General features: G+C 38.7%; 3 protein-coding genes and 1 non-coding gene across 4 annotated transcripts; 1 reads left to right on the plus strand and 3 right to left on the minus strand.

Moving 5' to 3' along the window:
- Positions 1-2063: 2063 nt before the first annotated feature.
- TRNAN-GUU lies at positions 2064-2137 on the minus strand. Its single transcript has one exon. It is a non-coding gene; the product is annotated as a tRNA-Asn (tRNA).
- Positions 2138-11976: 9839 nt separating this feature from the next.
- Positions 11977-14445, minus strand: LOC121745255 (zinc finger CCCH domain-containing protein 18-like). The gene is made up of 4 exons (XM_042139081.1): positions 14240-14445; positions 13913-14138; positions 13172-13232; positions 11977-12710 (listed from the first exon to the last, which is right to left on the minus strand). The coding sequence occupies exons 1-4, from the start codon at positions 14305-14307 to the stop codon at positions 12121-12123; spliced, it is 945 nt and encodes a 314-aa protein (XP_041995015.1). The 5' UTR covers positions 14308-14445; the 3' UTR covers positions 11977-12120.
- Positions 14446-14611: 166 nt separating this feature from the next.
- Positions 14612-23299, plus strand: LOC121745456 (mediator of RNA polymerase II transcription subunit 14-like). Its single transcript, XM_042139371.1, has 8 exons — positions 14612-14965; positions 15803-16873; positions 17634-17731; positions 18264-18438; positions 18820-19582; positions 19693-20714; positions 21218-22299; positions 22375-23299. Exons 1-8 carry the CDS (start codon positions 14753-14755, stop codon positions 23153-23155), a joined length of 5205 nt encoding a protein of 1734 aa, XP_041995305.1. The 5' UTR covers positions 14612-14752; the 3' UTR covers positions 23156-23299.
- Positions 23234-24414, minus strand: LOC121745458. The gene is made up of 2 exons (XM_042139373.1): positions 23817-24414; positions 23234-23514 (listed from the first exon to the last, which is right to left on the minus strand). The coding sequence occupies exons 1-2, from the start codon at positions 24402-24404 to the stop codon at positions 23347-23349; spliced, it is 756 nt and encodes a 251-aa protein (XP_041995307.1). The 5' UTR covers positions 24405-24414; the 3' UTR covers positions 23234-23346.
- Between the last annotated feature and the right edge of the window lie 811 nt (positions 24415-25225).

The following is a 25225-nucleotide window of genomic DNA, read 5'->3' on the forward strand; positions in this document are numbered from 1 at the left end:
CCCCAAGGAGCATACTCAAGTCGTAGTAGTAGATGGAAGGCGATAAATGCATAAAATATGACGCCCCAAGGAGCATACATATTTAGAGGTGTATTAGAAACCAACATTTTAAATTTACTAATAAGAAGGAATTAATCAAAATATGATAAGTGTTATATAAAACAATATGATGATGATATCAATAACATTAAATCGTGGCCATCAAATTTCCGATCTTGTGCCTTTTTCAACAAAATGCGAAAAAAACTACACCACTACCTTAATTTAAATGTTACTATGAAATAAAAAGTTGTTGACTGTATTATGTACATACAACTATGCTATACTTCAAATATACAACTGTTTTACTATAGTTTTTACATATTTATATGGGATGTGCTATACTGATATTATACCTTAATTTAAATGTTATGAAATAAAAAGTTGTTGACTGTATTATGTACATACAACTATGCTATACTTCAAATATACAACTGTTTTACTATAGTTTTTACATATTTATATGGGATGTGCTATACTGATATTATAGTCAAGATGATAATCTAGACAAACAATATGTGATATATAGTTAATCAGTTCAGTATATGGTTCCAAATAATCTATAGTACAAAATCAGAGCACTATGGTAACACCATAGTTAAAATGACAACCTAGACAACCAATTTGTAATACGTATGCAAGCTACTATGCATATGGTTACAAACAATATGCGATACAAAATCAAAGATAATCAAGTAATTTGCGATACATAAGTAAGTTGGCATGCTATAGTTAAATCTGCTTCTAAATCTAAAGATTCTCATCGTTAATTTGGGTTCATTTTAGCATAACCGTATTCATATGTTACTATATTTTATGTATAAATTCAAGATTTGGAACTTATATATTAGTATGTTTAATAAATTTTACATGTAATGCAGATTCAAAAATTCATCATCATTCATTCATTTATTAAAATATAGAACCAAGTCACCATCCAGTCATTCACCACCCAAAACATAAAATTAACCATGCAAAATATCAAAATAACCAAAAGTCCAAAGACTTCAAATTTAAAAAAGACCTAAGCAATATCATCAATCACCATCTATATCGATTATGAATCACTAGCTTGTGCTGTTCTCTTTTAAGTGATTTATCCAATGATGGCTAAAAGGAGTACCAAATAAACATGAACAAATAAAAGTTTGAATAGTCATTAAAATATTATAGTAGTATCTAATATTAGTTAAACTTGAAATCATGGATAAATTTTGAAACGTACTGTGTAAAAATACTACTCCAATATTAGATAGTCAATCGACCCAATATTATTCAATTCTACATTAAAAATGAGTGGTTCTTAATCTTTAATACTTATCTGTTCCATACAACATTACTTATTTTTTTGGGTATTAATTTTAATAATAAGAGTTCAAGTTTGCTAAGATCAATGGTAGATGTCACGCTTAGTTTTTATATAAACAATTTAGAATGATATAATTAATAATGTTTTAGGAATGAAGCAAGTATTTTTTTAATTCAATTTGAAAACTTTTAAATTAATATTAAATGATAAAACTGATTGATGTTTTAAGGAAGGCAAGTATTTAAACTAAAAAAAATGAAGCATGTTCTCATACTAAAATTAGGTCAATTATAATTATATATAGTGACTTTTACAGAAAACAAGTATTTTTAAATCTTTAATATTTTTATGTCAAATAGCTAAACAATTTAGAATGATATAATTAATAATGTTTTAGGAATGAAGCAAGTATTTTTTTAATTCAATTTGAAAACTTTTAAATTAATATTAAATGATAAAAATGATTGATGTTTTAAGGAAGGCAAGTATTTAAACTAAAAAAAATGAAGCATGTTCTCATACTAAAATTAGGTCAATTATAATTATATATAGTGACTTTTACAGAAAACAAGTATTTTTAAATCTTTAATATTTTTATGTCAAATAGCTAAAAGATTAGAAATCGCAATTATAATTATATATAGTGACTTTTTACAGAAAACAAGTATTTTTAAATCTTTAATATTTTTATGTCAAATAGCTAAAAGATTAGAATCGCTAGAAGGAGGGGTTGAACCTCCGACCTTGTGGTTAACAGCCACACGCTCTAACCAACTGAGCTATTCCAGCTTTATGAAATTTGAATTATTTAATATTTATAAATCTATTTTCTATATCATTTTGGCGGACGTCATTAGGTTTTTGGCACTTCCAATTTTATATGCATGAAAGATTATGTATTACTGAAAACAAGTTATGGACAATTGAGGTTGAAGTGGCTATAAATCAGGGCGGGATATAGTCGTTGAGCTCACCGATAGATACTTTTATAATTACAAAAAATAAGTTATGGAATATATCTGTAATCAAAGAGCCATCATAATCCATTGATTAGAGATAAACCGTCAATATTTAAAAGATGGAATATTTTTTTTATCCTTTAACTTTGTTAAGGTATATCATATTTTTTACCGTTTCAAACTTTTTTTTGGGCGAAAATGCCCTCAAGACCATAAAGGGCAATTCTGTCAATTTACTGTATTCTTTATTGAAATATTGATAGAACATCTTTTTTGGTTCGCAAACTTTGTCAAAACATCATTTTTTGTGTGAGCTTTAATACATTCTATGGTTCGATCCCAGTGAGCCTTTCTCTATCATCTTCTCTCACTGTTCAACACAATAATCTCACATTCTCTTTCCCAAATTCATGGAGCTTTGTTGCTACGCTTAAATCCTTAACTCTTGATCACAATTATCTCTCTGAAAAAATCCCCAATTATTTAGTGAGATTGATTTTTCTTAAGAAGTTGGATTTGAGTCACCACAAATTTGAAGGAAGTATGGATGAAATTGACAGTTTGTTGTCTTTAAAGATGATGAATCTTGAGAAGAACAATCTTGATGACTCGATTTCAGATTCAATTCAAAAACTTTTAAATCTCTTAGTTTTAAACCTGAACAACAACAGATTTCACGGTGTAATCCCACATATCATCGGAAAAATCACCTTTTTAAACTATCTTGAACAATCTCAATGGAGAAATATCGCTTTCTCAATGAATTAAAGCTCAGACCAAAACTGATATTTTGGCAAAGTTTGCGAGCAAAAAAAGATGTTCTCTCAATATTAATGAAGAATAGAGAATAAATGGATTGAGATACCCTTCATGGGCTTGAGGGTATTTTTGTAAAAAAAATTGAAATAGTGAAAAAATAGCTAAAATAATATTATATCAAAGTTTATGGACCTTAAAAGATATTTTTAAATATTACATACCAAAATTAATACTTTCACAAAATTCACATACTAAAAAAAATATTCCCTTTATTCGAAATGAAATATGTTTTTGACATAACATGAATAAAATAAACAAATGGAGTTACGAAGCACTTACAAGCTCTAAGGATCACCTATAACATTCCTTACTACACACAAAAATATAAGTAATGGACCCCATCACTCATGTTTGAGTATGTGTAGTAGAGAATGTTAGAGCATCCATATCCGTACTCTTGCCAGCGAGCATGGATGTGGGCCCGACCCCACTTTTTCTGCATGCTCTTAGGCAAGAGCACAACACCCACATTCGTGCTCTTCTGCAAGGACGAGCACAAGGGTCCCACCATTCTATTATTCAATTTAAATAAAAACATTTCCATAAAATTAAAATTCATTAAAAATACCCGGAATAATATTACAAATTACAATAAAATTAAAAATTACATAATTAAAATCCTAAAAAATAAAAATTACATAATTAAACTACTAAAAAAATAAAAATTACACAATTTAAGCGTAAAAATGACCCCGGTAAAGACTAATCATCATCCGGCAATACCCCCAACGTTCTTAGGAGACCCCGTACCATCGCCACATGCGATCGAAGTTGCTCGGGGGGTCATATTTGACCTATCGGCCAAATTGAGTTGGGCCAAAACCCTCCACAACGAGTTCGTGGGGGGTTGAGGTGGCACATAGGGAGCGGGAGCGGGTTTTAGTTCGGGATCGGGGGCAAATGGAGTCGCGGCGCGACGGCGGTTGGCCGCCGCCTTCTTCCTTCCTTGCGGTCGGTGTTGGGAACTGCTTGGGCCGGCGTCGGGCTACCCAAGTTAGCTCCGGCAAGTTGGCTAGCCGCGTCTTCGGAGCCAGCTTCGGATAGGGATACCGACCTTGACCGTTTGGAGGAGCCGCTAGAGGAGGATGTTACGCATCCCCTATACTTCGGATGCGACCGCGTCTTCTGCCAAATGTTGAGGTACTTGAATGGCTCGTAGTTCATGGATTGGTAGGTCGACAAGGTGGAACTTATGATGTCGACCTCGCTCCGGCCGCTCCCCCCGACCGCTCTTCCTGGAGGTAATACCCCTGGAACTTTTGGATTTCTTCGTTGGCTCTGTATATGGCGTTGCACACCATACTCTCGTTGCGCTCGATTGTTCCAGCCGGCCGGTTTTCATTGTACCGGCGACAGATGCGCCACCAATAATGATCGCCGGATTGGTTCGTGCCAATCTCCGAATCTTCGGAAATTGACAAGAACGCTTTGAACAATTACTCCATCTCCGCCGGAGTGTACGGTGTGCGGACACCGCAAGTAGGAGGAGTCCGAGTTTGGGAGGGGCCGCTCTACCTCGCTCTAGGCTTGGGTGTCCACCCGTATTGCCCTTCGGGGCATCTTGGTCGTCGATCGGGTAAGGCCGGTAGCCACCCGGAACTTCCGAACCTTGGGTTTGAGGAGGGGCCGAATATTCCGTTTTCGGATTAGGAAACGGTTGTGAACCGAACCAATCGGGGTTCCAACCGTGGGAGCCCGGGGGGTGATCGTCGTGGCCGGACATTGTTTTGTTGTAAGAGTAAGAGTGATTGAAAGATTGGATGAGAATTGAGAATGGAAATGAGAGAATTTGGATGATAATTGTGTAGTGTGGTGTGAATTTTTGGTGTGGAAGTGAGCATATTTATAGATGAAAATGTGTATTTTTGGGGGAAAAAATTGAAAAATAAATTAAAAGTGGGTAGAAAACGGATATAATTTTTTGGGAAGTGGGAAAATATATTTTTTATTTTTAATTGGATTTTTTAATTAAAATCCATTTTTTTTAAAAAAAATTTAAATTGCCAACGGCTATGCCGTTGGCTAATCACACGCTGTCACGTCGCCTGCTCGCTGGCACCGACGTGCTCGATGCATCCAGCAGCACCGTGCCAGCGGCGAGAGCGCAGGGGTGGATAACGTCTCCATGCCGTTGACACGGACGGACGGATGTCGTCCTGCTCGCTGTTACGGATGCTCTTATAGCTTACGAGGCTCAGTCGCGAGTTCTAGCAAAATTAGTAAATCACAACTTAATTTGTAAAGAATTACTGTACTTATTACAATACAATGGATAGGCCGAAAGTTTTGTGTTATTTTGGAAACTTATATTAATATTTCTCTTCATATTATTTTGAATTTATTAATTCATGAATTATTATTTAAAAGCTACCATAAATTTCAAATTTAATTCGTTATGCCTGCCGTATCTAAATCCAAAATAGACTAGTAAAAGAATAAATTCAATTCGATATTGTTAGGTTTTAAAAAACTTTATATTTATACAAACCAATATCCCATCAACTGCACGACTGTTTATGTTAGGCGTTTCTTGAAACGGCATCGTTATACTTTGGCTTTTCCCTTGATTACCCTAAATCAATTTGGGCATCTTTTCCTGAGCTTGTCGTCCCCAATCCAGAATTTTCAGGTTCTGCACCAAGATTCTAATTCTTCCGCCACCACGCCACCGCCGTGTACTTCCACTCCGTATTGAACTAGGATTTGAAAATTGGGGCGATTTTTCCATACGCTTTTTCTCAACTTTGCCGCTCTTTTCCCTCGGTTTTATTCGGTGGTTATTTTCCGCTTCCTTTCGTTCCTGGAGCTGCTGTGCAGAGGAGTTGTTACGGTGAAGGAGAGCAGAGGAGGATAGGTTGACCTCCGGTGACTAAAATGTAGAGCTCGTTACTACACAATCACCGGCCCTTAACCGAACGCCCCCACTATTTTCCTTCTTCTCTACCTACCAACCTTCTCTACGCTGACAGCGAAGGGAGTTAGAGGGAATGAATTTAGTGATGAACAACAACCACCTCAATTTGGGGCCGGTTTTACTAGATCCGTCGAAAATCAAGCCGATGGGAATCATCGGCGAGAGCTTAGGTAAGCCGTCTATCTATTATTCGGCTACTGATACTCCTTACCTCTCACCTCGCCTAGGACACGTCATTGTTGGAAAATTTCCCCTCTCAATCCCCACCTCCCAACATATCCAACACGCTTTTGCTAACATGAATTTTGTTGGGTCGTGTTCATGGAAATATTTAAATGATAGGCATGTTCTCATTGAACTCTCTGATTTTACTGACTATGTTAACTTGCTTAATGGACCTAATGGCATACCTGTGTGGTTCATTGAACAACATCCTATGCGTGTGTTTGAATGGACAACTGAGTTTGATCTGTCATTTGAATCCCGTATTGTTGCTGTTTGGTGTAATCTATTTGCCTTGCCTCTGCGTTTCTTTGATACTGCCACCCTATTCGCAATTGGTAGAATGTTTGGCAATCCTATTAAAATAGATCACGCCACTATCACACGCTCTAGAATATCCTTTGCTAGAATGTGTGTGGAAATAGACATATCCAAACCACCACCAAAGAAGTTTGTGCTTGATATTGGTGGACGTGAAATCACCCGAAGGGTGAAATGGGACAAGATCCCTCTGTTTTGCATGGTTTGTCGAAATGTGGGCCATTCAAAAGAGAGATGCTGCAAAGCTTTTAGGAAGAAAAGAAAAAGACCTATCCCTCTGTTTTGCATGGATTGTCGAAATGTGGGGCATTTAAAAAAGACATGCTGCAAAGTTTTTAGGAAGAAAAGAAAAAGACCAAAGAGAGACTATAACAAAGCTGTGCAAATGCCCATTGATCAAACTACAAGAAGAAAACCCACCAGATCGGACTTCACAGGAGCCACGGATTTGGGTATTGGAATACAATGTGAGACGTTGCACGGTAATGAAGAGGACGACTTCATGCTACCAAATCCACTGCGACCTAGGATTATGAGGTCCCTTCTTGTGCAATGGCAGCCTCCAGATCATCCCTGGGTGAAGCTTAACACTGACGGTTCCTTTGCCGCAGGATCAGGGCAGGCAGGAGGAGGAGGACTGGTGCGGGATTCAGACGGCATGCTCCTTGGTGCCTTCTGCACCCCCCTCGCCGCTACTTCCGGCTTTGAAGCGGAGCTTCTTGCACTATTTCAAGGTTTGTTGATGGCAAAGGAGCATGGGGTCCATGTTTGGATTGAGCTTGATGCGGCTGCTATTGTCACCCTGATTAAATCAGGGAAGCAAGGCCCAACAGCTCTCCGATACACAATAGTTCAGATCAGGCTCCTCCTTCGGCAGATTCAATACAAGATCACTCACATACCCCGTGAAGGCAATCGCGCAGCAGACTTTTTGGCAAGCAGAGGGACCGAAACCTCTGATCTCACTGTGTATGATCATATTTCTGCGCCACCAATTCTGAAGGCACTTGTTAGGATGGACCAATGGGGTTATCCTAACCTCAGATTTAAATTTGAGGATGGGTAAGAGCCCCCCATCGCTTTGTGGCATCTGGGTATATCATGTTTTCTTTGTGGGGGATTGACCACTTTTGGGTCGTTCCTATGTAAAGATGACCATAATAAAATAGTCTGCAACAATCATTGAGATATTACAATACAACAGAATAATCTGCATCAAAGTTTAGCAAATAGAATATCTATGATCTGGTATCTTCTAAATGAGCATCAACGAGAATAGACTTCTGTATTTCTCCAGCTGCACAAGTCCTAGACGATTGAGATCGATAAGCTTCTTATTCTCTTTATATGCAAAGATGGTCTGGTAAGTAATAGTAAGGAAATTAGGATACTGAGCTCAAACTTGTATCTACTGAAAGCTCATTTTTAATACTATAAATGCTTTGATCTATATGGCCATCTGTGGTGAAAACATGTCATCATCTAACTTCTGTCAACACTTAACAGAAGTTTTTGTTATCCTAGGGTCAAACAAAGACAGCTGTACTTTTAGATAGTTCACTGATCATGGGTGTATGTTGAGGTTTCATCTCGTTTGTAATGGTAGTTCCTCACCAGGAAATTGTCTGCTAGATATGTAACTTTCAAAAACGAAAGTCACATGCTTGGCTATGTGTGCACTGGGTGAGTCTGTGCAACTAGCGTTTCTTGTATATGTTTGTTAAGAATGGAAAAGTCGGAGAAGGTTTTTCTCTCCTGAGCGAAATGAAATTCCCCTAAGCAACACTATTGTTGTAAGTTTTTCAAACCAAAACTTTGATGACTGCTTGAGCCAAAAGGCCCTTTTCAGCTTGCATTCCATCCTTGCATCCAGATCAGTTGTAGGATGTATCAGGAATATATAACAAGTTAATATTAGTTCGGTAAATAGCAAAATCAGTAAGCAGTTACAGAGTCTATTCAATGAGTTAGTAGGATTGAAGTCAGATTAGTTACCAAAATTGAAAAGCAGTTTCCTCATGCGACTCTTGTAAGTGGTAAATTTTATTAATAGAAACTACCTCTCTTTTCTATTCTCTTCCTATTTGTTATTTATTGTGATATTCTGATGCAATAGTTTCTGCTAATTTTTTTCTATCATGCCATTTTCTGCTACAACTGATTTTCTTCTATTCTACCTTCAATAATCTCTTTTCCTTAACTTGGTTTTGGATGGATTCTGCTAATGAAAACTCATGTTTTAGCTGCATTTCATTCTTACAATCCTGACTACATTCTCCTTGGATTAAAGGGTGCACCTCCTCAATTTCACTCTCGTTAGATCGTTTCTTCTAATTCTGGTCAATATCTCATCCTGAAATTTTGGTTTCTTTTCTTCTCAGGTTACTAATTATTCTAATAAGTAATATCTGCTTGGGCGTGTCTGTCACTTTGTTACATCTTCACAACTGTGGTTTGTTTAGCTTATTTACATCAGTTTCAGCGCAAAGCTAGAGCAGTGCACCTGTGTTTGGCCTCTTATTCTGTTTGTCCAAGGCCACGGATCCTCTATATTGTCCTATTACACAGCCCAAATACCTCATCCCTTGCTGTTTAGACCTCTCTGTTTCTGCTATGACCCTTCTGCAGTGTTAACCAAAGTTAAGTCACACCTGTAATAAGTTCGTCCTGTATACTGAACCCTTGTTTCTGATTTTTCGTAGTTGATTTCTTGAGCAGTGGAACTTGCACTGATGTCCCCAAACACAGCATTCCCAGTTAAGAGAATCAGGTTCTTCTAACAAAACTGACACCAGCAACCTCCATGATCTCATTAATCATAGCAATTAACATTATTTCATTTCTACCAGTTGTATTATGTTCTTCTTTCATTTTTTATGCAAGTCTGCTGTCAATTTCAATTGGATCTGGGGATCAACCAAATGAACTTTACAAGGAGGCACTTCCCTCATCTGCCAAACACTACGTTCCATGGATGAACAATCATTTATACCAGTACTTTAAATGCTTAATCAAAAGACACTGAAATTATACCAGTACTAAGCTATATGAGCGTTTGTCTGTCCAGATATATTTGTGAAAGTAGCTGCCATGTAGAGAATATGGGGTGTTGCCTGTTGGTGGTGTATGTCCAATAATAGCTTTGTGATACTGATACAGACTGGCTCGCACCTTAACTCGAACAGATACTGTTTGTAGTTTGTTATCCTTTATTCGAAGCTTTTTGTTGGTTTTTTACATTTCGATATACAATTCAAAAGCATAACATTCTAATTTGTTTTTACGTTTCTCAGGTTATATATATATGTACTCATGAACTTTTAATATTTATTGAAAAAGTACTGTTATTCCTATTTTTTATTTTGTCCTTCAGCACACACGTTTCACCATCTGAACCTGGACAATGGTGATATCTCTGTCCGTGCAGCAGCCTCGGATGCTCTACGTGTTCCCATCTACACCTGTAGAAGACGGGAAAAAGCGCAGCCACATTTGCTGGTTTGCTTTCCTTGTCGCTATTTTTTCGATTTCCACAATAATTCTACTATGTTTGATTTAGTTAAACTCTAGTACTATTCTGATAGGAAAGTGCATTTGTATTTAATGTCATTGTTGTCACACCTGATGAACATTGAACAGTCATCAAAGGAGGAGGGTTGTGCTTATTATTGTGATAGAGAAGAGCTTAGTTTGTAAGTTTTTTATTTTTTTTTTGAGAAACTGTTGGACTGTTAGTATGTAGTTTGTAACTTGTTATACCATGAACTTGTTAATTCACAGGTACATGGAAAAGTATTAGGAAAAATACTAGTAGTATTCAGTTTCTTTAAAGTAGTAAAAATTATTTTGGTTGGAATGCAATTCATGTAAACCCTAAAATTGTTGTTATAAAATTAATACACCATTATAAATTAAATTTTGAACCCAGCTGACAACTTAATAATAAATCAGAACTAAAAGTATAAATTATAGTATGGTAAAAAACCTACAGACTAAATTGGATATAATTAATCGGAATTACTATTAGTTAGTAGTATAAATTAAGTTCACATATTAGAAATTGAAATTGAAGAGAAAAACCCAACTTGTAGTGATACACAAATAGGACACTGAGGAGTATGTGATAAACTAGAAAAGGAATGCAATTGATGACGTAATTCATTTGTCGAAGGCATTGGATAAATTTGAGCGTGTATCTTTTAAATAACCAAGTTGGATTTATCTGTAAAGATAAAGAAGTCAAACAATTTATTGGAATTGAATTTCAAACGAAAGCACTAAGACAAAAATGGGGAAATTGTATTTTCTTAAAAAATGGAAATTGTATTTGACTATTCTAAGAGCATCTCCAGTGGCGGACGTCCGGTCGGACATCCGGTCGGACGTCGCGACGGGCGACCGGGACGTCCGCCATTGTGGCGTTTAGGGTCGGATACGGACGTCCCGTGAGGACGTCGGGTGTCCTCGGACGTCCCGGCGACGGGCGGGCGGACGTCCTAGTGGGAAGGGCGGACATAGGAGGGGATGTCCTAGTGACGTGGCAGTGGGATGGGAAGTCCTAGTGACGTGGCAGGAGGTGTTTTTGGGATGTCCTAGTGGATGTCCTAGTGGGATGTCCGCCCACTGGAGATGCTCTAAGCGCGCCGCCATTGTGTTTGCCAGTTGCTGTTTTCGTCAACCAATCTAAAGTCGAAACACAGATAAAGATGGAAATATTTCCAAATTGTCAACAAAATGTATCGTCTTGGGATAAGCATGTAGATGTGGATGTTCAAAGCAATACACCTCCCATTTTTCAACTATGCTGACCTGAAACAAGTCTATATATATTCCTCATCCCAATTCATAGAAGTGGTATACCAAAACCAGTTTATAGCATAATCACATCTATATCTATACTTGAAGAATCAGATTACAAAATGGAAGGTTTGATACCGTTTCTTATCCACGCCATGAAGAAGGAAAAGCCTCAAAATGCTTACCGATGTCTCTCCGACAACTCCACCACCGCCCGCAGCTACCATCTCCTCCTCAGCGGCAGTGACTCCGTCGAAGGCTCCTCCCATCGCCGGACTCGCTCCGACTACCAGCCTCCATCCACCATCGATTTCGGTCATTTACCCCACGCCAAGAGCTTCAGTGCCAGGGCCCTGGCCAACGTCGGCCAGGTCGGAGGGGCTAGTAAATGAGGTCATTAGCAAGAGATGATCATACATACTTTCATGAAGTTTGATGGAGTGTTTGATTGTGTAATATTCTTTTATTTGGTGCTGTAATGGTAGAATGTAAAGAGATAGAATTAATACAAATTCAAGTTGTTTATATGCATGCAATCTTTGAATCTGTTATTAGTAAAGCAGCAAAGATAAACATTAAATCGCTTTCAACTTTAATTACAGCAGGGAAAACTAGAATTTGTTAAAATTACTCAAAATAGGTTGCTTTCCAGTTCCAAACAAATGTATTATGCACCAAACCAATCAGAAGAATGCATTTCAGCAGGGGGGATAAACTCCCTAGTTTCAGGAACAAAGCATTTACGATGCCAAGAGGGATTCAATTTTCGAAATTTGATCTTCTTCATTCTTCCGGGGTGGACTTCTGTTGGCCTCATCGTATAGGTCGTGCTTCCACTTCTCAACACGGCCCCCACTAGGAAGATTGCCTTGCCTAGGAGTGAATCTATTATCTCTACCTCTCTGCCTACCGTTGCTGTTTAATCCCTCTCTGGATGGGAAGTTACCCCTCCAAGGTTGAGCATTGTTCAACTCTCTTTCCCCTGCAACTGGTCTTTCAGGTCTGTCAGAGTACCGAGAGTTATGCACTCTGTTGTTTCTTCTTCCACCGTCTATGGCATGATCTTGTGGGTTTCGCAGCACTGGATCATCAGCAGCTTTGCTGGGTTTCTCTGGATCGGCAGGAATCTTCTGCTCTCTGAAAGATGGCCTTCTACGAGCAGGAGGTTTATGATTGCCTTCCATTTCAAAGTACCCATCATGGTGCCACATATGACTGCCTTCTCTGTTGTCTTTAGATTTTTCATCCTTCAGCTGAGCATCAATTGACACAGTTTTATTGATAGATCTATCGTTTCGCTGTTCCTTAGAATCAGGCCACCATCCACATTCTGCAGAAGAAGATGGATTTTAATTCTAATCTCCCATGTAAAATGCCATGAGATGTCTATAAACATATATGGAGATCTAAAATATGAATTCACTTTCTATTAATGTAAAATACACAAGGATCTTGAGAATTATGAAGACATCACATAAATGTAAGGACATACAAAGAAGATGTAGTAGGACATAAAGAGATAAAATTGATCATATCAAGGTGCTATGCGTGGCAAAAAAGACCGTCTATCAATATATGATAATCTTATGGGTGCTGAAGACCCCGGACAAGTAAAGAATAACAATGCTCAACATTTTTCTGTTCCCTGCTTACTCGTACTAAGAACCATTCTGTAGTTCCTCCAAATAATGCAGACACTAAGAAAAACTTCTAAGAAATTTAATAGTACTCCTACAAAATAAGAACTGCCCCAGCAGTCAATAACAGGAAAAAAAATGATAAAAAGCATACCACTCTCTGTCCTGCGGCTGAAGCCTCTTCCATTCTGCCCAGTATTATCACGACCATCGTGCTGTTACAAGACATGCACAGGCAGACCTAAACTGTTATATAACTGGGGGTACTCGTATTCAACCAGCTGAACACAAAAGTAAATACCTGGGTAAACAGTTTTAACAATGCCGACTGAATCAAGGACTGATATTTCAAAGAATTACACGCAGACCCTAGGTTTCTGAATTACTACTAAATTTAAAGAATTCTACAGTGTTTGAAGACTAGTACTCCAACGTAGCAACAGAAAGCATTCAACTACTTTCATGATGATGGAACAAATTCCTATCTGGCTCCAGCCACCTCGAGTAGAAACACCATAATCACGCACGTCCGAAATCTAAAGCTTAGGTTATTTCAACGCATGTCAGAGTCCAGGCAGCCAAGCACATATCAACCATAGAGATTATGATTAAGTAGACTCGCACCCGATAAGAATAGCTCGTTTTCTATTCCTATCAAGTCCTACTACATGCGTGAACACTCTGGGATAATACTTATAATTTTGCTACAAATAATAGTAGTACTACAATAAATCAATTTGAAATTATCAATGAAGAAAACCAGAAAGATACACCACAATTTGAAAGATATATTACTCAAAAACCAAGCAATTACAACCAACAACCACATCGCAATAAAAATTTCACAAAATTCTAGAACAATCTGCATTACAAGTAAAGAAATTTAAAAAGATACCTGAAAGTAGGATCGCGACTGAGGTATTTTCGCAGGATCAGATTCTTTATGTCCATCAGCTCCTCTATCAGATTCCCGGCGGTTCAAGTTTCCATATTCAAGCCGCGGCGGACGTGGAAGGCGGCGGTGGTGCCGATGAACCCGGTCCGACCGGTCCCTATCCAAGTCCGGGTCAGTTGGCGGCCTTTCAGTCTCCGGTTTACCATCTCTCCTAGATCTCTTGGGGCTTCAGTGCAGACATACAAAACGAGAACCACTCGTCAATTCATCAAATTCAGGTTGTTATGAACAATCAGAGAAATGTGAAAATGTATCATTTCGAAGTACCTAGGTTCACGGTCGAACCGCGAACGGTGCCGCTTCGGTTCCGAGCTACGGTCTTCTCGACGTGACATCGGATTGCGTACTGACACTCTCTCTCAATGAGTGAGCGGCGCCACCACTTTGTTCTGGTGAAACTGCTGCACCAAATTCAATCCCTAAACCAATCCGACTGAGCAACTCAGCTCAACCCTTTCACGCCTTATTTTTAATCCTTTTATTTTATTTCTCTTTTTTGAGTAAACTTTATTCGTGGAAAACTTCAATTTTAGTTTGAAAACAATACATTGGGCCCGGCCCAGATCCGAATCGACGGCCCGAGCCCAGAACTATGACTCGATGTTAAATAACAGTAGCGAGCTAAATCAATTCCTCTTTACTACAAAGCAGAAGGAAAGAAGAGAGAGGAGAGAGGAGAGAGACCAAGAAACAAACATCCTGCTCCGATGATTTCCTCTTCTCCGTCATAACGATTCTTCGCATTCAATTGTAAAATTCGCGAATTCAGTTGGGGGAATCATGACGGAGGTAGGGCAGGAGACGGTGGATTTCGCCGCTCTGGTGGGGAGGGCGGCGGAGGAATCATACGTCGCGCTGAAGGAACTGGTGGAGAAATCCAAGTCTTCGGAGTCGATGCCGGACTCCGAGAAGAAGATTATGATTCTGAAGTACATTGTTAAGACGCAGCAGCGGATGCTCCGTCTTGATGTCCTCGCTAAGTGGTGCCAGCAGGTGCTATCCTTTTGTCAATTTAGTTTTATTTTCTACTTCAGGTTTTGTGTGGATGTGTATCTCAATGCGGTGGCAGAGAATTAAGCGTGTTGAGTTTATCTGGACTTGTGGTGGTGGATTTGTCCAGTTGAAATATTAAGGCATTTAGGTTATTTTTGATGGAATGGGACGGATGATAGATTAAGTGGCTGAATTCTTGATTTGAATTCAGTTAATTATGGGGTGGAGAGAGGGGTTTTTCGGGTGTATAGGAAGATTTGTTGTTTAACTTGTTTGGGAGGGAAGATTATGATTAAATATGACATAAGGATTCCATAAATTAGGAACTGGGGCTTTATTCATAATTGAATGTATTGGTAAAAATTGGAGGGTACAGTCACAAGAGTTGCTTGAGAGACATTGTGCCTTTCTATGTTGTTTCTGATTAGTGGGTACAGATAGAGGATCTATATTTTTCACTTTTTTCTTAGGACCCATATAGTGAATATGTTTAATCTGGTGGCAGTACCCTTAGGATTTCCTTTTGGGGCTGTATTTAGCTTGTGTTCATCGGAGTTCACAGTGTTTGTTAGTCTACATATCATTGCAAAATGCAAATTAGTTCCCTATTAGTAGTTCATTAGATAGGTGGCAGACTATTACCAAGCTGCTTTTTCCAAAGTTTTCTGATGACCATACTGCATATCGTTATTATGTATCAGAGAAGAGTTGCTATTCAGTGTTCAAGATTATAGTAGTAGGAGTCTATGTTATTTTACCTTATCATATTCTTTCTCAGGTAAAGACACATATTTTCATAGTATTTATTATTTCTGCTTCTTGCTACTGGAGTCACAGGTCCCTCTGATACAATATTGCCAACAACTTTCGTCGACTCTGTCCAGTCATGAAACTTGTTTCACTCAAGCTGCAGATTCCATGTTTTTTATGCATGAGGGACTACAACAAGCTCGAGCTCCTATTTATGATGTTCCCTCTGCCATTGAGGTTCTACTTACTGGAAACTATCAGCGTTTACCAAAATGTGTTGAAGATGTGGGCATGCTGGGCACATTGAATGAGGACCAGCAAGGTCCAGCTTTAAAGAAACTAGATACACTTGTTAGGTCCAAGTTACTTGAAGTTTCACTGCCAAAAGAATTTACTGAAATTAGAGTCTCTGATGGTGTTGTCACGCTCCGTGTCGATGGGGAATTTAAAATTCTCGTTACACTTGGTTATCGAGGTCACTTATCAATGTGGAGAATATTGCATTTGGAGTTGCTTGTTGGTGAGAGAAGTGGACTCGTGAAAGTAGAAGCATCACGACGACATGCTCTAGGAGATGATTTGGAACGTAGAATGGCTGCATCAGAATCACCATTCATGATGCTGTATTCTATCCTACATGAGCTATGTGTTGCCCTTACTATGGACACTGTTATAAGACAAGTGAATGCACTTCGACAAGGCAGGTGGAAGGATGCCATTCGCTTTGAACTCATATCGGATGGCACTGTTGGGCAGGGAGGGAGCACTGCCTTCTCTCAAGAAGGAGAAACTGATTCTGCTGGGTTACGGACTCCTGGATTGAAAATCATATACTGGTTAGAACTTGATAAAAGTAATGCTTCATCTGAAGCAGGGGCATCCCCATTCTTAAAAATTGAACCATGTCCTGATATGCAAATAAAGTGTTTGCATAGCACATTTGTAATTGATCCTCAAACTGGCAAGGAGGCAGAATTTAACCTTAACCGGAGTTGCATTGATGTTGAGTTGCTACTACTCCGAGCCATCAGCTGTAATAGATATACTCGGCTGCTTGAGATATACAAGGAAGTAGAGAAGAATGTAGAGATTAATAGAACTTCCGGAGATGTCCAAATTAAATTTCATTTGGATAGTTCTGAAACTGAAGATGAAAAGGTACTAACCGTCACAGTGTTGTACATATGTCTTTATATTGCGTTATAAAATGAGGTTTCTATAGTCAGTAAATAGTCCCGTTAAACAAATCTCCTTATTTGTTTTAATTCCTTTTTGTGTCCAGGAAGAACTTTTAATATACTCTGAATAATGAGTATGATTTGCTTATGCTTGTATCTGGTGAAGCGAGAAGATCCTGATAAATGAAAAAAGAAATCTGCCTGTGTTTTTGGCTTCCAGAATTTACACTAGAACTAGTATTATATAAGTCAGAGTGCCATTTGATTTTTTATACTTAAATTGTATCATTTGAAAATACTGATAAAATTATTACAGTGCTGCTATTCAGCTCTAGCAGATTTTATTGTTTGAAGAAAGGCATCAATCCCACATCATTATGTTTTAAGGCATATAAATTCTCTGTCTGTTTCCGGTGATCTGTTTATGCAAAATATCCATCTACATTAATTCTGTCTATGTCAATAACTGGACCCTACATGTAATCCTAGAATTTTTGGGAATACTTGATTTTGCATACTGAGAAGCCATCTCCCGCCAAATTGTTGCTCCATCATCTAAAGTCACATAGCAGTTGCATACTGCTGATTTGGCCTGTTATTACACCAAGTTCACTATCATCTGAAACTGTTCTTATACATTGGCATTCTAGTTGTCCCCTTGCTTTGGTTCTCATGCATTTTTTTTCTAAATATTTTGGTTATTCACTGTTAAACCATGATTTTAATTTTTGCATTTACAGACGGATAGTACGCTTGATTCGCAAAAGCATGATGACGAGGAGGTTCTTCATTTGCGTGCCTATGGTTCTTCATTTTTCACACTTGGAATAAACATAAGGTTTCTTTTACTTCCCTTTCTGTTGCCAATGCCTATGCTCTTTTAATTCTCTACAAGGATATTGACAATATACTGTGTACTGCTACATGATATATCCTTGTAAATATGGTCAACTCATTGTTTTTAGTGTATCTGATTACTATATAAGGTGAGGATTCTTATATCTTTTTCTTTTTGTGTCCCTGTGACCTGCTAACTGTACTTTAAATTATTATGTTTGAGCTATATAAATGTGGTGCTCAGATAGGTTATTAGATGGATCAATTGATGCGCCTGTATGTAAGATGTTTTGAGATCTCTTTAAGTATTTGGTGAAGTTATGAAAGAAATCTTATGAAGTCGCATGTAAGTTATGGGGCTTGATAAGGTTTTCTTTCAGAAAAAAAGTGGTCTGACTTACTCTGAGGGATGGAAAAAAATTCTTATTTAACAAAATCATTAAATTTTGAACAATGGTCTCCAAAAGTATTCTTTTATGATAAGATATGATTACTTATAAGAACTAAGGACTGTTTTTCCTTTTATGTTGCAGGAATGGCCGTTTTATTCTTCGCTCTTCAAAAAATATTATATCATCGAAAACTCTGCTAGAGTGTGAAGAGGGACTGAACCAGGGAAGTATTACTGCAGCCAAGGCTTTTGTCAACTTGAGGAGTAGTAGTATTCTACATTTATTTGCATGCATTGGGAGATTCTTGGGTCTTGAGGTACGTATAATCTTTTAATACATTTATAATAAATTGTGATATTGCTATCCAAGAGGAAGGTATTACAATCTGGCAACAGTACTTGATTTTCATATATGCAGTCAGAAAAAAGGAATTGAAAGAAATGCAACAGATGGTATATAACATTGCATATGGAAGTTAAGATATTTCTGATGCCACTTTTAGCATATGACACAGTGGTTCCCATGTATATAACAAACTAAAATGCTGCATGTCAAAATATATGTAACAAGAGTAAAATTGTAGTAGCTATATCACTTTGTTGTCTACACTCTACACAAGATGTTGGACACCCAATAGGCGTATCTTCTGTTAAGTATTAGTATCTATTTGAGGAAACTAATTAGGTATGCCTTGCAGGTATTTGAACACGGTTTTACAGCAGCAAAATTGCCTAAAACCCTAGTAGAAGACTCAAATTCACTGTTCCTGGGATTCCCGGAGTGTGGAAGTTCTTATTTCTTGTTGATGCAGCTTGATAAGGAATTTAAACCCTGTCCCAAGTTAATTGAAGTTCAGTCTGAATCTTCAGGGAACGGTGAGCCATTTGGTGACAACAGCAAAGTTATTCGAGTAAAAAACTTGGATATTAGTCGGATGCACATGTGTGAAGATGAACTCAATTTGAGCCTTCTTGACCGGAGGAAGATTCTATCAGTTCCCAATGAGGTTAATGCTAATGAGACTTCTGAACGCTGTATTCCTTCTAACCCAAACTCGGATGGCGCATCGCTTCGGTCTAATATTCCCATTAGTTTTTCCTCCATTGTTGATGAAGTTTTTGAGCTTGAGAAAGGGTCAAATGGACAGAGCTCCTCTTCCAAATCTGTTCTGACCTCTTCATCCAATTTTGGATTGGGCACTATGAATATTCACAGCATAAAACCTTCCATTTCATCACCTAACTGGGAAGGGCAAACATCCCAAAATTCACTGAGCAATTTCAAGAGCTCGATGCATTCTGGGTCTGCCAATTCGCTAACCACCAAAAACCAATCCATAAAGAGACTAACAGCTTCAAAGTCGGATCAAGATTTGGCCGCTCTTAGGTCGCCACATTCGGAGGCTATGTCGGGTAGCTTTGCTGTCTCTGGTTCTAACTCATGGGTTGTTTCTCCCACAGGTAAGGGGTGATCCACATTGTTTCTTATTGCCTTTGTTTCTTTGATTGCATTAACCTTTTTTTGTACTGTTCTTAATCACAATTTCCATGCTTGCCTCGTCTGTTCTCAGCTTCTACACTGAATTCTGCTGTTCTCAACAATGCAAATCAAGAAATTGTTACTAAACAAGAGGGCAGACCTCAAAAGCGCACTGTATTGGATATGTTAAAATCTCTTCCCTCACTCCATTCTCTTGAAGTAAATGAATCTTCTAACAAGAGAAGGAAAATCAAGGAAGCTCCACAAGCTCAACTTCCTCCCATGCAGTCGATTATTTCTTGCGAGCATCCTAACAAAACGGGAGAACACAGTTTTGCAAATCTTATAGCTGAAGCAAATAAGGGCAATGCATCTCCTAGTATTTACGTCTCTGCTCTTCTTCACATAGTAAGGCATTGTTCACTGTGTATAAAACATGCTCGGTTGACCAGTCAGATGGAGGCACTTGACATCCCCTATGTTGAAGAGGTGGGTCTAAGAAGTGCATCCTCAAACTTGTGGTTCCGCCTTCCTTTCTCTAGAGGTGACACATGGCAGTACATTTGTTTGAGGCTGGGCAGACCTGGAAGCTTGTACTGGGATGTGAAGATTATTGACCCGCACTATAAGGACTTGTGGGAGCTTCAGAAAGGGACCAATACTACTCCATGGGGTTCTGGTGTTCGAATAGCTAATACATCTGATGTGGATTCTCATATTTGTTATGATTCAGAAGGTGTTGTATTGAGTTACAACTCTGTGGAGGCTGATAGTATTAAAAGGTTGGTTGCTGATATACAAAGACTATCAAATGCTAGAACTTTTGCTCTTGGAATGAGAAAACTACTTGGTGCAAGGACTGATGAGAAGATAGATGATAGCAATGCAAGCTTAGATAGCAAATCACCTCCTGGATCAAAATTTGCAACAGAGGGTTCTGAGAAATTCTCTGAACAGATGAGAAGAGCTTTTAGAATTGAGGCTGTTGGACTTACGAGTTTGTGGTTTAGTTTTGGCTCAGGAGTTCTCGCCCGCTTTGTTGTGGAGTGGGAATCTGGTAAAGAGGGATGCAGAATGCATGTTTCTCCTGACCAGCTTTGGCCTCATACTAAGGTTTTTTTCCCTTGTTGCCTAGAAGACAGAGTTTCATTACTAATTTGTTCAATCTCTCCGTGTTCCACATCTCGTTCTCACTTTACTGAAGGAGTATATATGAAATATAGTTTGTCATACAATTGAAGTTTCTTCAGCATTCTTTAGGAGGATGTGATATTAAAGGCTGGTCATTGGCAATTTGGCACGTTCTAGATGTTTTGATATCTCTTCATCCTTATCACGTGGCAATTTTATTTCTTATCATCGTGTCATATCTAAGAAATTAAGCATTCTCCTACTATAAGTGAGAAAGATGTGCTGCATACTTGCATGTGTGTGTGTTATTATTTGAATTACTAATAGTAGTTTGACTTGATGGATGAGTTTGGTTATATACTTGGTTACTAATTGCATAGTTGTTTTTTGTGCTCCCTAGTCCCTGCAATCATGTGTAATTTATCTTTTTTCCTCATGTTTTTTCCTATACGAGGACGTAAACATATGGGGTTTTTTTTGGATAGTTTCTTGAAGACTTCATTAATGGAGGTGAGGTTGCATCTCTTTTGGATTGCATTCGATTGACTGCTGGACCATTGCATGCTCTTGCTGCCGCTACAAGGCCTGCACGAGCTGCTCCTGTTTCTGGACTCCCTGGCATCACAGCTTCTATTTCTTCCACTTTAAAGCAGACTGGATATGTGCCATCTCAGGGTCTTGCTAACAATGTCAACACAAATGCTAGTCAAGCTTCATCTGGTCCTGGACGTAATCCTGGCATAACCCCACAACCAGGCCCTATTGGAACTCACAATACTGCAGCTGTGTTGGCAGCGGCAGCAGCTGCGGCGGCGAGAGGCGGACCTGGAATTGTTCCCAGTTCATTGTTGCCCATTGATGTTGCTGTGGTACTAAGAGGCCCATATTGGATTAGGATTATATATCGCAAAAAATTTGCAGTTGACATGCGGTGCTTTGCTGGAGACCAAGTATGGTTGCAACCAGCTACCCCACCAAAAGTTGGCCAACCTATTGGAGGATCCCTTCCATGCCCGCAATTTCGACCTTTTATTATGGAGCATGTTGCTCAAGAATTGAATGGCATAGATTCTAATTTTCCGGCTGCTCAGCAAGCACTTGGATTGCCTAATCCAAACAATGCCAATCCAGGTCCAGCTCCAGCTCCACAGCTGTCAGCTGCTTCAGGGAATAGGGCTAACCTCTCAAGTGCTGCTGCAATATCTCGAGCAGGAAACGCTTTAGCTGCTTTGAACCGCATAGGAACTGCTCTTCCAGGAGCAACCAATTTACCCATGGGTAGTCCGTTGCGTAGACCACCTGGTTCTGGGGTCCCTGCTCCCGTTAGAGGAGAACTGAATACTGCTATTATTGGACTTGGCGATGATGGTGGTTATGGGGGAGGGTGGGTCCCTCTCGTGGCACTTAAAAAGGTCCTTAGAGGCATTCTTAAGTATCTCGGAGTTCTCTGGCTATTCGCACAATTACCAGATCTTCTAAAGGAGATCCTTGGGTCGATTTTGAAGGATAATGAAGGTGCTTTGTTGAATTTGGATCAGGAGCAGCCTGCCCTGCGCTTCTTTGTCGGGTAAGACACTCGAACCAAAGGATTCATTTTCTTCATTCTTTATGTAGTTTCTGATACAAGGAAATGTTTTTGCAGAGGTTATGTGTTTGCAGTTAGTGTTCACAGAGTCCAGCTTCTTCTCCAAGTTCTCAGTGTGAAAAGGTTTCATCATTCTCAACAACAGCAACAAAACCTGGCCGCTGCCCAAGAGGAACTGACTCAGTCCGAAATAGGAGAGATATGCGACTACTTTAGCCGGCGTGTTGCATCAGAGCCATACGATGCTTCTCGGGTTGCTTCATTCATTACTCTTCTGACCTTGCCAATTTCAGTGTTAAGAGAGTTTCTGAAACTCATAGCGTGGAAGAAAGGATTAGGTCAAGGGCAAGGAGCCGAAGCCGCCCCCGCACAAAAATCCCGTATCGAGTTGTGCCTCGAGAATCACATGGGGTACAACAGAGAAGGGGTCTCTGATAGTTCATCAGCCTCCAAGAGCAATATCCACTACGACCGAGCCCATAACTCGGTCGACTTTGCATTGACCGTGGTTCTTGATCCCGCCCACATACCCCATCTGAATGCTGCCGGTGGCGCTGCCTGGTTGCCATATTGCGTGTCTGTCAGATTAAGATACTCATTCGGTGAAAACCCCGTCGTGTCCTTCCTCGGAATGGAGGGCAGCCACGGAGGGCGTGCCTGCTGGCTGCGCGGCGACGACTGGGACAAATGCAAGCAGAGAGTGATGAGAAATGTGGAAGCGAATGGATCATCAGCTGGCGATAGCAATCAGGGAAGGTTGAGAGTGGTCGCCGACAACGTGCAGCGAACGTTACACGCGTGCCTTCAAGGGCTACGGGACGGCATCGGACTGACGTGACCGGAGGAGCTGCTTTCGGTGGAAACTAGGAGAAGTAGAAGTACTATGATTTAATGTTTGTTCCACCTTGTACATAGGTTTTACTGATAATGTTTTGTTATGATGAAAAAACAAGTTTTCAGTTAAGATGTGATTTGTTTGTAACTGAGAGTTTCATTCTTTATAATACAATTTGTAGCCTAGAAAAATGATTACTTTGGTTTGAATCTTGAACACCATTTGATCATTAGGTCTTCAAGATTGGCATCCATGCGAGTTCCAACACCACCCCAAACTAACATGTCACTCAAATCTCTTAGGCTTCCTCCTCCTACCTCGTACACTTGTTTGAACCCTAATCTCGTGTAAAATCTCACAAGCTGCAGACAGAAATCGTTTCATTAAAGTAAGTAATTTTCTAGTATCATATAAAACCATGAAGTTTTAATTTTACAGACGACTTTTAGTGATGCATAAATCGACATAGTTTCATCGCTAAAAGTTGTTTTCAACATCATCATCAAAAGTGGTTGTTTTAAACATGAAGGGGTAAGTAATTACGTAAAATTAAACATCATATTTATATTCTATTTTCAAATTCAATGATATTGATCGTAGTACTAATTTAATTGCAACGGTGATTAAAATGATTATAATAGCTTAGAAATATGATGATTATTACCTTGGAATGATAAAGATGAGTGTCATTGATAGCAAGCAGCTCAGCTTTAGCACATCCACAGTCATAGCCAAACCTAATCGCCATAGCGCCAAGAAACAAACCGATCCCAAATATCGATTTGTTCATCCCAATCGTCTCCCTCTCAAGCTTCATCGAATCCACATGCAGAATTTTGCCCCCAAACCAAAACCTAATCACGCCCTCCGCCCTCCCCAATTCCCTCCCCGATTCCAAGCTTTTCGCTGTAATCCTGAAAAAAGGCCCAAATCTTTGAAGCTGAAGATCGAGCTTCTGCAATCTGGATGATTCCACGATCTCGGCCATGGTGGGCACCTCAATTTCGAGATCATAGGTCCCTCGCTGGTCGAATTTGGCGCCGGAGATCTCAGAATTGTGTTGTGCGTTTGATTTGGATTTGAAATTGAGATTTCTAGCGTGAATTAATGGCGTCTTCGAGTGCTGGATTTGTTTTCCCCGAACAAGGACTGAAGAAAGTGGAATTTTCACTACTTTAGCGATCTCCATGAATGAAATGGAATGAAATATTTGAAAGCAGCAAATTAAGGTTTTACTGGATTGATATCCCATACGCCAAACGTGGCATAACGCAAACCACGGACCAACTAATTTCGTCGGCCCGAATTCCCTATAAATATGATTGAAATATTATAATCAAATTCTAAATATAGAAAAAGATAGAGTTAACTGCCTATAAAACCTCCAAGAATAAGTTATTTCTTGTTTGAACCACACTTAAAAAAATAATTTGAGCGATAAATCACGAATAAAAAATTATCACCAAATTTATTTTATTTTTAATTTCTTTGTAGCAAAATGAAGTTGTTTAATCATCCGTGTCGTCATAACATATTAATATACATTTATTCATCTACATTACCAAATTTTACACATATTGTATTTTTTTTGGAAAGAAACATGGTACATTTGAGGATTTCTTAAACTTTTTGACTAGAATTTGACAAAACCTTTTTAGTTTTTGATGCTATTAATCCAATTATATACTACTATAAGATTTGAAATTACATACACATGCGTCTCATTAATTGATAATATATCACCAGCTTAGTAAATTAAAAAAATGGTTGCAACTAAAAGTTCAATAAATTTTTCACTGATTAGGATGGAAAGACTAAATATTAATGTTTTAAAAACCAGAATGGTGAGTGAATTGGTAAGGTTACTGGTTTATGGTTCGACCGGTCCGACCGATTAAATTACTGGTCGAACCGTTTTACCTTGCAAATACATATAATTATATATAATATACTCTTACCAAATATAATAAAGTATTTGAGTAAAAAATTAATTATTAGTAATATATAACAAAAAAATATACTATTCAACTTTATATGTAAATTATTAAATATGAAGAGCATTTAAAATAAGTG

Source organism: Salvia splendens, chromosome 8, assembly GCF_004379255.2.
Source record: "Salvia splendens isolate huo1 chromosome 8, SspV2, whole genome shotgun sequence".
In the NCBI taxonomy this organism is placed as follows: domain Eukaryota; kingdom Viridiplantae; phylum Streptophyta; class Magnoliopsida; order Lamiales; family Lamiaceae; genus Salvia; species Salvia splendens.